General features: G+C 41.7%; 1 protein-coding gene across 4 annotated transcripts; it reads right to left on the bottom strand.

Moving 5' to 3' along the window:
- Positions 1-297: 297 nt before the first annotated feature.
- LOC121577833 (tubulin alpha chain) lies at positions 298-9,675 on the bottom strand. Of its 4 annotated transcripts, XM_041891759.2 has the most exons (5): positions 9,564-9,668; positions 7,239-7,461; positions 7,000-7,148; positions 5,969-6,895; positions 298-498 (listed from the first exon to the last, which is right to left on the bottom strand). In XM_041891759.2, exons 1-5 carry the CDS (start codon positions 9,564-9,566, stop codon positions 451-453), a joined length of 1,350 nt encoding a protein of 449 aa, XP_041747693.1. In that variant the 5' UTR covers positions 9,567-9,668; the 3' UTR covers positions 298-450. The 4 variants fall into 4 exon arrangements, with proteins under 4 accessions (XP_041747693.1, XP_041747692.1, XP_041747691.1 ...); XM_041891758.2 differs by lacking the exons at positions 5,969-6,895; positions 7,000-7,148; positions 7,239-7,461; positions 9,564-9,668 and adding exons at positions 1,546-1,694; positions 2,037-2,259; positions 3,984-4,108 and having other exon boundaries at positions 298-1,425; XM_041891757.2 differs by lacking the exon at positions 298-498 and having other exon boundaries at positions 5,687-6,895; positions 9,564-9,675.
- Positions 9,676-13,022: the final 3,347 nt, after the last annotated feature.

Genomic DNA, 13,022 nt, shown 5'->3' with positions numbered 1-13,022 from the left:
TACTGTACATCATCCTAAGCACACTATGATCAATGACATACACTAATGTCCTCTTTAAATCAAACCAGAGTGCTTCAAATGTCAGAAATATTAAATCAAGAACAAAGGAGTTGTTTTATTGAAGGGGATCATAATAGTGTACTACTAATAGCATAGTTTGAGATAAGAAACAGTCACCAATGCTCAGCCTCAAGCTACGATATCCAACACAGCAGAGTAGTCATAGCAAGTGCTGTATTTTGTATTATGAGACATTACTTATTGTAAGCAGGTCAATAAATCACAAACAAGTTTCCAAACATTAAAATGAACTTTTATTGCATAAAGGAGAGAGCAAGATTTAAAAGTCAAGGTTAAAAAGGGACAGCAAAAAAATTGTTTTATGAGGAATGTTTAGAGGAAAATGGTTGAATGTGTTCACAGGCTGAAAATTCTTGATCCTAATACTTCTTAGTATTCTTCTCCCTCGTCCTCTCCCTCCACGCTATCTGCTCCTACCTCCTCATAATCTTTCTCCAGGGCAGCCATGTCCTCCCTGGCCTCAGAGAACTCTCCCTCCTCCATACCCTCACCTACATACCAGTGCACAAAGGCACGCTTGGCGTACATCAGGTCAAACTTGTGGTCAAGACGGGCCCAGGCCTCTGCCACTGCAGTGGTGTTGCTAAGCATGCACACTGCCCTCTGGACCTTGGCCAGATCTCCACCAGGTACCACAGTTGGGGGCTGGTAGTTGATACCAACCTTGAAACCAGTTGGACACCAGTCTACAAACTGGATGGAGCGTTTTGTTTTGATGGTGGCAATGGCAGCATTGACATCTTTGGGCACAACGTCGCCACGATACAGCAGACAGCAGGCCATGTACTTGCCGTGACGTGGGTCACATTTCACCATCTGATTACATGGCTCAAAACAGGCATTTGTGATCTCTGAAACAGTCAGCTGCTCATGGTAAGCCTTCTCTGCTGAGATCACAGGGGCATAGGTGGCCAGGGGGAAGTGGATACGGGGGTAGGGCACCAAGTTGGTCTGGAACTCTGTCAGATCAACATTAAGGGCACCATCGAATCGGAGGGATGCAGTGATGGAGGACACAATCTGACTGATCAACCTGTTCAGGTTGGTGTAGGAAGGACGCTCAATATCGAGGTTCCTACGGCAGATGTCATAGATGGCCTCATTGTCTACCATGAAAGCACAATCAGAGTGCTCCAGGGTGGTGTGGGTGGTCAGGATGGCATTGTAGGGCTCAACAACAGCTGTGGACACCTGGGGAGCTGGGTAGATGGAGAACTCAAGTTTGGACTTCTTTCCGTAGTCAACAGACAGGCGTTCCATCAACAGGGAGGTGAAACCAGAACCGGTGCCACCTCCGAAGCTGTGGAAGACCAGGAAGCCCTGGAGGCCAGTGCATTGGTCAGCCTGGAGAGAGAGGGAGGAGAGAATATGTTTTACATTTTAGGTCACTATTGTTGAAGACAAGAAGTATGCAGGTGTACCATGTACAATAAGACCACTAAAAAGGTCATTGGAGATTCTCACCAGTTTGCGGATCCTGTCCAGAACCAAGTCAATGATCTCTTTGCCGATGGTGTAATGCCCACGGGCATAGTTGTTGGCTGCATCCTCCTTCCCAGTGATCAGCTGCTCAGGGTGGAAGAGCTGGCGGTAAGTTCCAGAACGCACCTCATCTGGAGAAAGAAAGACATGTTAGTTACCTTTCTAGCTAATAGACTGTTAGAGTTTAGTTTACACTTCCTCTTCCAGTTATAATGTGGGGAGGTCAAAATAATAAAAAACTATCTACCAAATCTATTCATTTTAAAATTCTCCTTGCCATAATCATTCATCTTATGACAAGACAAGACGTTAACGTTTTTTTAATTGCTAACATTTGATGGGGTCCTTGGGTCGCCGGTTTGCCTGGGTGGGGTTCCCTGGGCAAGAAAAGGTTTAAGACTGCTGAGATATTATTATATTATTATAGACCAATGTTAACAGAAGGTCATTGTTTCAAGACAAATTGATCTTACCAATGACAGTGGGCTCCAGATCCACAAACACAGCCCTGGGGACGTGCTTGCCAGCTCCAGTCTCACTGAAGAAGGTGTTGAAGGAGTCATCTCCTCCTCCAATGGTCTTGTCACTGGGCATCTTTCCATCGGGCTGGATCCCATGCTCAAGACAGTACAGCTCCCAGCATGCATTGCCGATCTGGACGCCAGCCTGGCCCACATGGACGGAGATACACTCACGCTGTGGGCGAAAGTACAATCATGTCAAATTGAGTTGCTCAGACATTGGGAGTCTTTCCTACAGAAGAGTTTCAGTTATTAAAAAGAGAAAAGCCTTGTCATGCGGGAGCCATTTTGACTGTGTGGGCCTATGTGTATCTGTATGTTTTCAAGTTACGCATAGCTTTGGCTCTAATACCAGCATACCCAGGTCACCTGACTCAGTGATTATATGCAGCTATGAGGGATAAAGACATGCTCTGTGTTGGTGCCACAGAGCAAGAACATGACCTGCAGGCAACAGGTGTTGGAGTAAAGTAGCCTACTCATGGCCCTGAATCATTGAAGGGTTTAGCCTTGAGGGATAACAGGTCTTCTGAATTGAATCAAGATTTAGACTGAAATTTAAGGAGACACTTCCAGACCATTATTAAAACGAGTTTATTATTAGTGTATAACATAGGCTACTACCTGACACATTTTGTAATAATGGATTTAAATATATACATTTGGCCTAATCATACAATGAGGAAGAATTTACTCATGGTTTACGTGTTATATCTGTGTTACAGGCTATGGCACAGTCCTTGCTCTGCAAGTCATGTTTTTAACATGCGGTCACCATTCGGTGCTCTTGACAATGGGAATGATTATAGCTGTAGTCTGAAAGTCATCATGTCAAAGATTAGCGATGTATAGGTAGCAGTATAAAATCCCTGATATGGCACAATTGTAACACTAATTTGAAGGGTGAGTTATTTTCCGCCGGCATAATTTTTTTTGAAATATCAAAAAAGCCGCAAATGGAGATTCAGATTGAGGCAAATATGCCATTTCATTGTGTCCTGCCCTTTCCAACAAAACGAAATGTCGTCTTCCAAAATAAAATGTGTAATACAGGTCTCTGAACTATAGGGGGTTTACTACAGGCCTATAATCGGTTAAGAATCATAAAATAGGCTACAGCAACCCGTACTTTCCTTTCCCTACACAACATGGGAAAATACCACGGGGTTTGACTTTCCCAGTTTATTCAGGTTTTGGACAAAAATGTTCAGACACCTGCCCGCCCAGGCATTCGATTAAATTCCTACTGCTCATAACATTTCCCATCCCTTGAACTTTCACCGGCGTTAGCCTATAAAATGCGCGATTGTGTAAATAACATGATTAAATCATCTTGATTGTGTGACAGATGATTTCCGATTTTACACTGTAGCCTAGACTACAGTTATGATTTGACCATGACGGCATTGCCACAATGAAACCGCCCTGCTCAAGTTGACCGCGTGCCACTTTCCGCAATGCAACAATGTAACAAAGCAAGCTATGGTCATGGAGCGAGAGGAGAGGAGTAGGAAGAATAAGCGCCGCCCTACATAAGGAATAGAAGGCCTCTGAAGCTGTGGCGCACTACTATAAATTAACGAAGACTCTATCTACATATGTTAAAAGGATCACTTTTGTAGGCTAACACAAATAAAATAATATTATTGGCATTTTCATGTTGGCTATATGTGTCAAATCGGATCATGTCTGATGATTGTCTTTCACTGTGTGAATTTTTTCAAAATTTCCCCCCCAAACATAATCATACAAAATAACGGCTTCTTAGACATTAGAAGATATAGGCAAGTTTCAAGGTGTCATGTTTGATTGGTAATTCATAACCTAATTATATTACGAGATCATGACTCCACATATAAAGTACATCACAATTCCAGTCATTTTCATATTCAAACTTACCATGTCTAAGATGAGGTGTTTTAAAAGAGCAGTAAAGATAAAATAAGAAACCGTAGATTTACGACCAACTCTCACAGAGGGACCTTAAGGAGTCTAATGTGAGAAGTTTCAGGAATGTGTCAGGGTGGGGCTTTTTATACTGCTTATGACGGTCCGCCACATTTGGGCGGCCTTTGGACACAAATTTACCACCCACCTGGAAAAAAGAGGCGTTCTTGATCGTTCTATTGGACCATTTGAACATGTAGGCGTACATGGATGCCAATGACATGAAAGAAGGAAACCGTTAGGTTATGAATGTAGGTTACAACCAAAATTCAATGCAGTTAGCATAAGCACATTCCCACAGCATGACAAAAGTAGGCTACTGTCATACAGTCAAGAGCGAGATTCTAAAACTATGTTTTATGTAAGATAACTGAAAACGACAACAAAGTAACCTTAACTTAAGACAATAGCCACCATCTTTTTCTGTCATCCTTAGATGTATTTACCCTATATGTTTTTGCTTTACATTTAATCATAAATATTTAGATATTTTGTGGAACTGCTTTTGCTAATGGATTAATAGGCTATAGCCCAAGTAATTATGCAGCTGAGAATCTTTCTATGGTGACTTTGTAGCCTGTAATTTGGAGGACACCGCTGTCATTTTACTGGTCTCAAGGAAGCACTTACTTTCCCCTAGCTTCTTTGAAACAAGACACTTGGGGTAGGTGCTTATGTAAGACTCAAGACTTTGGGGAAAAGAAAGAATGAATATAGGCCTAGGCTATTTTAGGCACTTCTAATATTAGCCTATTGGTTTGGTAGGCTATAAGAAAATGTAACCTGTTATGTCATGGAAAACTGGAGTAGGTTGTAGCCTATAGGTTTTTTCCTCTATATTGAAAGATGTATAATACCTCAAACATTTAGTGCAATAGCTACAGTTGACACATAAGATTACAACTTTGATGGCAACATCACACACGCACAGACACACACACACACACACACACACACACACACCAGCCACCCACTTTGCTGAGTCATTAAAGTGGGCTATTGCACAGATTAATGAAGAAAAGTAGCAGAAGGCATGATATTTCTATTAGAAATGCAAATGTAACATGTTGTAATGTGCTACACCTGCTTAAAAAAACGACTATCATGATCTCCATGTATGGTCATAGAATGAATAGGCCTTGCCCTAAAAATGCTAGATTGCATAAGGCATGGAAAAACGGGTAGCATCACTGTTTTTGAAATATACGCCAAAAAAAAATACAGTGATCTGTCAGTTGAGTATTTCTGTTACAGTGTAGGCCTACTCATGAAACAGCAGACACTAGAACCATGCCAAACCACAGGAGGGAGCCAGAGTTTTTGATTATGAATCTCCTCATAGATATTGTTTATAAAGCCTTGCACCAGTCCAACTAGATTAGAAAACTGCTAAGGATAACAATTTGTCACATTTCCTGCTAAAGAGAATATAACATTTCAAATGACTCAGCAGTATGCCACATACTGCAAGCAAAATAAGTCATTGGACATTACAGAGACAGACATGATTAGTCTAGATAAAGGTAATGTTAGCAAAGTAAGTATTTTACTTGGGTATATAAACCTACTGATAGCAATTTACTCAGTGCTCAGTGGTCACTTATCTGGATGAGATTGATAACATTGTTACAGGATGTAATAACAGAGAAAGAGAATAACCTTTATTGATTTTATTGGGCTCTCGCCACAAACGCACAGATGAAGCAATGACATCAGCTTTTGTGAGTGAGCACATTTTAAAAGATTTGTGGGCTACACCTTACCATCCTGCTACTTCATGATACTGGTTGTTCAAGGCACAATCATAAGGAAAAATAATTCTGTCATTCTCAGCTCTGGGTCACCTAGGAATGTGTGAATTTGGCATAGGAATGAAGAAATATTTAATACTCCTCTCCCTCCTCTTCTCCCTCTCCCTCAATGGAGTCGACCCCTACCTCCTCATAATCTTTCTCCAGGGCAGCCATGTCCTCCCTGGCCTCAGAGAACTCTCCCTCCTCCATACCCTCACCTACATACCAGTGCACAAAAGCACGCTTGGCGTACATCAGATCAAACTTGTGGTCAAGTCGGGCCCAGGCCTCTGCAATAGCAGTGGTGTTGCTAAGCATGCACACTGCCCTCTGGACCTTGGCCAGATCTCCACCAGGTACCACAGTTGGGGGCTGGTAGTTGATGCCAACCTTGAAACCAGTTGGGCACCAGTCTACAAACTGGATGGAGCGTTTTGTTTTGATGGTGGCAATGGCAGCATTGACATCTTTGGGCACAACGTCGCCACGGTACAGCAAACAGCAGGCCATGTACTTGCCGTGACGTGGGTCACATTTCACCATCTGATTTGCTGGCTCAAAGCAAGCATTTGTGATCTCAGACACTGAGAGCTGCTCATGGTAAGCCCTCTCTGCCGAGATCACTGGGGCATAGGTGGCCAGGGGGAAGTGGATACGGGGGTAGGGCACCAAGTTGGTCTGGAACTCTGTCAGATCAACATTGAGGGCACCATCGAATCGGAGGGAAGCAGTGATGGAGGACACAATCTGGCCAATCAACCTGTTAAGATTGGTGTAGGAAGGACGCTCAATATCAAGGTTCCTACGGCAGATGTCATAGATAGCCTCATTGTCTACCATGAAAGCACAATCAGAGTGCTCCAGGGTGGTGTGGGTGGTCAGGATGGCATTGTAGGGCTCAACAACAGCTGTGGACACCTGAGGAGCTGGATAGATGGAGAACTCAAGCTTGGACTTCTTTCCGTAGTCAACAGAGAGGCGTTCCATCAACAGGGAGGTGAAACCAGAACCAGTGCCTCCTCCAAAGCTGTGGAAGACCAGGAAGCCCTGGAGGCCAGTGCATTGGTCAGCCTGTGGAGAGGGAGGTGAGAAGATGTTTCAGATCATTATGGTTGGATAACAACAATAAATACACAGGATGTACAATAAGACATCATATAAATGTAAGTTCTCACCAGTTTGCGAATCCTGTCCAGAACCATGTCAATGATCTCTTTGCCTATGGTGTAATGCCCACGGGCGTAGTTGTTGGCTGCATCCTCCTTCCCAGTGATCAGCTGCTCAGGGTGGAAGAGCTGGCGGTAAGTTCCTGTGCGCACCTCATCTAGAACAAAGAAAGACCTGTTAGCTGAAGAAGTCAAGACTGAGATAGCACAGTGTCATCATCATTGTTTCAAGACAAAAGTGATCGTACCAATGACAGTGGGCTCCAGATCCACAAACACAGCCCTGGGGACGTGCTTGCCAGCTCCAGTCTCACTGAAGAAGGTGTTGAAGGAGTCGTCTCCTCCTCCGATGGTCTTGTCACTGGGCATCTGTCCGTCTGGCTGGATCCCGTGCTCCATACAGTAGAGTTCCCAGCATGCATTGCCCATCTGGACTCCAGCCTGACCTACATGAACTGAGATACACTCACGCTGGTTGAAAAAATAAATAAGTATATAATTAATTTTAAAAAATTAATGTAATTGGACAAGTGTCCTTAAAGAAAAGGCCACTTTCTAATTAATTTCCAAATAAATTGATAGGAAATCACAACCAGTCATAATGAGACCTTTGAAGTCTGAATGTGTTATTTTGGGCCGATTTCCCAGACAGAGATTCATTTTAGTCCTGGACTAAAAAGGTATTTCAATGGAGATTCTCCATTGACCACGTTTAGTAATCCAGGACTAGGCTTAATCTGAGTCCAGGAAACTGGCCCTTGAAGTCAGAATGTGTTCTACACAGTCACTCTTAATATAATAGACTAGCACCTAAGGCCATGCTGATATCATTCAAAAAATAATTTTTTGAAATGCCAAGTCAGATTTGGTGCCATTCTGCAAAGACAAAAACATGCAGAGACTAAAAATACATGTATAGTGTGCTAAAATGGTGTGGCAGATGTTAGCTTACCTCACTGAGTCCAAATGGAATAATTAAAGTAAGTGAAACAAATATTCTACACTGGTTAGACCGTAAACTCTCCTTCCAGACTCACATTAAGCATCTCCAATCCAAAGTTAAATCTAGAATCGGCTTCCTATTTCGCAACAAAGCCTCCTTCACTCATGCTGCTAAACATGCCCTCGTAAAACTGACTATCCTACCGATCCTTGACTTCGGCGATGTCATTTACAAAATAGCTTCCAACACTCTACTCAGCAAATTGGATGTAGTCTATCACAGTGCCATTCGTTTTGTCACCAAAGCCCCATATACTACCCACCATTGTGACCTGTACGCTCTCGTTGGCTGGCCCTCACTACATATTCGTCCCCAAACCCACTGGCTCCAGGTCATCTATAAATCACTGCTAGGCAAATCCCCGCCTTATCTTAGATCATTGGTCACCATAGCAACACCCACCCGTAGTATGCGTTCCAGCAGGTATATCTCACTGGTCATCCCCAAAGCCAACACCTCCTTTGGCCGCCATTCCTTCCAGTTCTCTGCTGCAAATGACTGGAACGAACTGCAAAAAATTCTGAAGCTGGAGACACTTATCTCCCTCACTAACTTTAAGCATCAGTTGTCAGAGCAGCTTACCGATCACTGCACCTGTACACAGCCCATCTGAAATTAGCCCACCCAACTACCTCATCCCCATATTGTTATTTACATTGTTATTTATTTTGCTCATTTGCACCCCAGTATCTCTATTTGCACATCATCTTCTGCACATCTATCACTCCAGTGTTAATAGTAATTATTTTGCACTATGGCCTATTTATTGCCTTACCTCCATAACTTACTACATTTGCACACACTGTATATAGATTTTCTATTGTGTTATTGACTGTACATTTTGTTTATTCCATATGTAACTCTATGTTGTTGTTGTTTTTATCGCACTGCTTTGCTTTATCTTGGCCAGGTCGCAGTTGTAAATGAGAACTTGTTCTCAACTGGCTTACCTGGTTAAATAAAGGTGAAGAAAAAAAAAGAAAAAAGAAAAATAATACATATTTACCTTACATTAATTTACCTTACATTTTAGAATTGTTCTATAATAGGCTATTTATCTGATACATTACACATTACAGTAGCCTATTATAATTATATTGCAACTGTATCCCTTCACATAGGCCTAAATAACCTGTTTGGATTTGGCCAACAAATGCTTTTGGCTTTTGTATGACTGAATTCACACCCTTTCCAAATTTCCTTAGGGAGTGGCTTGCTTTGTGTGGCAGAGCAGTTTATTACAGATGCCTTTCGATTCATTTAGGATGTTCCTATAAAACACGTGGGTTTGAAACCTAAAAACCATCTTTCAATAAAACACAACATCAGCAACTCAGGAAAATATCCAACTCTCTACTACTAAACGCGCGTGTCTTGTAAGAATGCTAGAACATTCACCACCTACAATACCTATGAATTATTTATAGCCGCCCATAATCAACATTTCGAATATTTCATTGCAAATGTAACCACAGTCTCATTATGGAACATCTGACCATTGTTATACACAATTGTGATAAAAATAATAATAATATACAAGTATTTTTTTATAATGAAATTAACGGCTCACCATTTTGATTCCTTTATGAGGAAAGAGATGATAGAGGCGCCGAAAAGATTATCAGTGAGTGAGTGCACTCTTCTCTTCTAGAAAGCAGCAGAGAGGGGGCCGGCCACTGCGGGAGGAGGAGGAGGAGGGAGGTGCTTTATCATTGAATGAACCAGGCAGCGACACACAGGCACAGTCCACTCCAGACTCGCAGACAAAATACAAAGCATGTTTGCATATAATTACGTTGTTTTTAGTTGTATTACTATATTACTATAATTTTGAAGTCGAAATGAAACAGGCCTATGTATTGTAGATCGAATATAGCTCAATGAAGGTGAGATAAAGTGAATTGGCGTTGATCAATTATTTAATTATGTGAATATGATTATTTTTGTGACGAGGAAAAACATTATGTTCTGTAGTCTCTCAAGCCATTACAGAGGTCTAAATCGCAGTAATGGACACACCCTTTATAGAGGGCCTTATGCTGAATGACGCTGCACATAGGCCTAGATGAGATAAATCACATGTAAAAAACTGGTGCTGAATGATCAAATCTACCCCCTTCAAAACACACACACACACACCGCATGTGCCACATGCACTCTGTTTTGTAAGTCAATTAAATATTTAGTCCCAAATCTCCTTGAGCTTTGGGTGCTGAACTAAATTCTGTGCCAACAATACAGCCCTGTGCTAAAATGCAGAGTACGCTTTCTAGCACCACATTAGACCTATATATTGCCTCTGTCATTAGATGTCATTCAAACACATAGTCAATTCATTGAGATGGAGAGGATGCAAACCAGTATAAAATTTCACAAAAGACTGCTTTTTCATTCATGACAATTTCACATATGCATATTTAAAATGCAAAAAGGGTCACAAAATAGAATTCTATCGAAAAAATAAAAATGGAAAATATGAGAAGTTGTATAGATGCTTGACAGAAATGTTAAGGGCCAGACATTTAGAAGGGCCAGAGTTCATTAATGTATTACAATAGAGTTTGGATTTGGCTGCACCAACCTCCTCCTTCTAACCCCCGCTTCCCCCCTAGTCTGCCAGGCAGCCGGCCTCCGCCCCTCTTTGTTCAAGATTTTGCTGCAGTGACATCACTCCTCTGCAGTGGATCATGTGACCAGTGATGTGTCACTGTGGTTAGTTACCAGCAAACACATGGCCCCTCAGCTGTCTTCCTTCTCCTCTCCCTGTGTCCGGAATTCCTATTGACACACACACACACACACATACACACACGCGCACACATCATTTCAATAATATTGGACTGAGGGCAAAGGGATTAAGGAGGAGATGGGGGCTGTGTTTGAAAGAGACAGCCGCATCAGATTGTCCTGACTGCCCCTCCCTGCCCGTCTGCCTGACTTGCATGCCATCCCAACTCAGCAATTTCAGACAGATGGACCACTTATTACGGTCCTCTGTAGCTCAATTGGTAGAGCATGGCGCTTGTAACGCCAGGGTAGTGTGTTCGATCCCCGGGACCACCCATACGTAAAAATGTATGCGCACATGACTGTAAGTCGCTTTGGATAAAAGCGTCTGCTAAATGGCATATTATTATTACTTATACTTTCCTCCCCTTTAGGATCGGCCGAAACATGGATGAAACCCGTAAAAAATATTAAGATGTCGAGAATGAATAAGTAAATAGCCTAACTGTGTTCTTAGTGTATATTATCATGTGTATACCCATCTTATTTATCGTCAGGAAGAATGCTGTTATGAGGAAACAAATGACAAATATTTTATTTTGCTCCTGAAACATGAGTAGACATATACCATGAATCTATTGCTACCACAAGGCTTTGATGATAATCGATGGGAGAATATGACAGGAACAGTTGAATTTGAATCAATATCCCCAGTATGTGTATTAATGCTGAACAAAGAGAAACTCTGCATTTGTGGTAGGCCTAAATATGACAGAAGTCAAACCACATGGCCATATAAAAACCAAACCGAGTGATGATGATGAATGTGGGTTAGTGATTTTTATGCATGGCTTTGTGTGGGGCTCTGCAGGGTGTGTGGCAGACAATGGGCCATTGGTAACATCTGCTAGTAGAACCTGGATGTTGAATGTGATGCTCTCTAATGGATCAGCAGGGATCCAGAGGAGCTGGGTTTCCCTTGGTTACTTACGTTTACCCATGTAGCCTACTTATCTCTGCAGCATGATTCTTAAAGGCTAGTGTCGAAAACCAGATCCTAGGCAACACAGTGACTAGGCTCTGGTTTCAATGATGGACTCTGCTGGCATAGAGGAACTACGTCACTGCCTACATCACTACTTTATTGCTTGAATAAAATACTAAACAGTATCTAGGAAGATGGAGACCACAAAGGTTATTTTTAATGAGTGCATTTCGCAAGTAGCTAGTTTGCATCAACTAACTTAAGTAAAACCACTGCAAATGTTTTGCCTGCAAACTTCGGTTTTGAATCGCGACGTTCTGGCATGTCTGCCTTGTTATTTGTTGGGAGAGTACCTGGAATAAAACATTTTCTCTTATCGACATAGGCAGTGACGTAGTTCCTCTATGCCAAAAGAGTCCATAATTGAAACCAGACCCTAATCAATGACCACGTTTACATGCGCACAGTATTCCGGATAGCAGCTCATATCTCGCTTAAAGTCTTATTTGGGATAAACTGTTTACATGCACCTTTGATATCCCGCTCACGAGTAGCCCTGTATCCATTAATAAACCGAATATTCCTCATTTAAATTCATATGGGTTAAATTGAATATTAACTGAAATATGGACACTGACTGTAAACCTATAACCTCTCACATGTAGCATAATATAATATTAACTCCTGCATAATTATGCATTTCTTGCAGTAAAATGATACAATAAATGTTTATTTTGTCTTGGGAACAGGAGTGGAGAAATATGATTTCTTTCTTTCAGCATCTCTTGAGAAAATGCAAATGCACGTGTAATATGTTTTCTTTGACACTGTTATGCAAGCAGAAAGCATTTCAACCACATACAGTGCCTTCGGAAAGTATTCATACCCCTTGACTTATTCCACATTTTGTTGTGTTACAGCCTGAATTCAAAATTGATTAAATTGCTTTCCCCCCCCCTCACCCATCTACATACAATACCCAGTAATGACAAAGTGAAAACATGTATTTATAATTTTTTGCAAATGTATTGAAAATGAAATACATAAATATCTAATTGACATAAGTATTCACACACGAGTCAATACTTTGTAGAAGCACCTTTGGCAGCGATTACAGCTGTGAGTTTTTCTGGATAAGCCTCTAAGAGCTTTCCACACCTTGATTGTCCAACATTTGCCCATTATTCTTTTCAAAATTCTTCAAGCTCTGACAAATTGGTTGTTGATCATTGCTAGACAACCATTTTCTGGTATTGCCAAAACTGTAACTCGGCCACTCAGGAACATTCACTGTCTTCTTCGTAAGCAACTCCAGTG

The sequence above is a fragment of the Coregonus clupeaformis genome, unplaced genomic scaffold (assembly GCF_020615455.1).
Source record: "Coregonus clupeaformis isolate EN_2021a unplaced genomic scaffold, ASM2061545v1 scaf0005, whole genome shotgun sequence".
In the NCBI taxonomy this organism is placed as follows: Eukaryota; Metazoa; Chordata; class Actinopteri; order Salmoniformes; family Salmonidae; genus Coregonus; species Coregonus clupeaformis.
Note: the sequence above shows the minus strand (reverse complement) of the source record. Positions and strands in the feature narration are given on the sequence as shown.

What these genes read in the sequence shown, in the direction of transcription:
- LOC121577833 (XM_041891757.2), bottom strand. An exon ending in TCTGGAGCCCACTGTCATTG is followed by an intron (nt 7,149 to 7,238) that starts GTACGATCACTT and finishes TCTTTGTTCTAG; the next exon opens with ATGAGGTGCGCACAGGAACT. An exon ending in TGGACAGGATTCGCAAACTG is followed by an intron (nt 6,896 to 6,999) that starts GTGAGAACTTAC and finishes CCCTCTCCACAG; the next exon opens with GCTGACCAATGCACTGGCCT.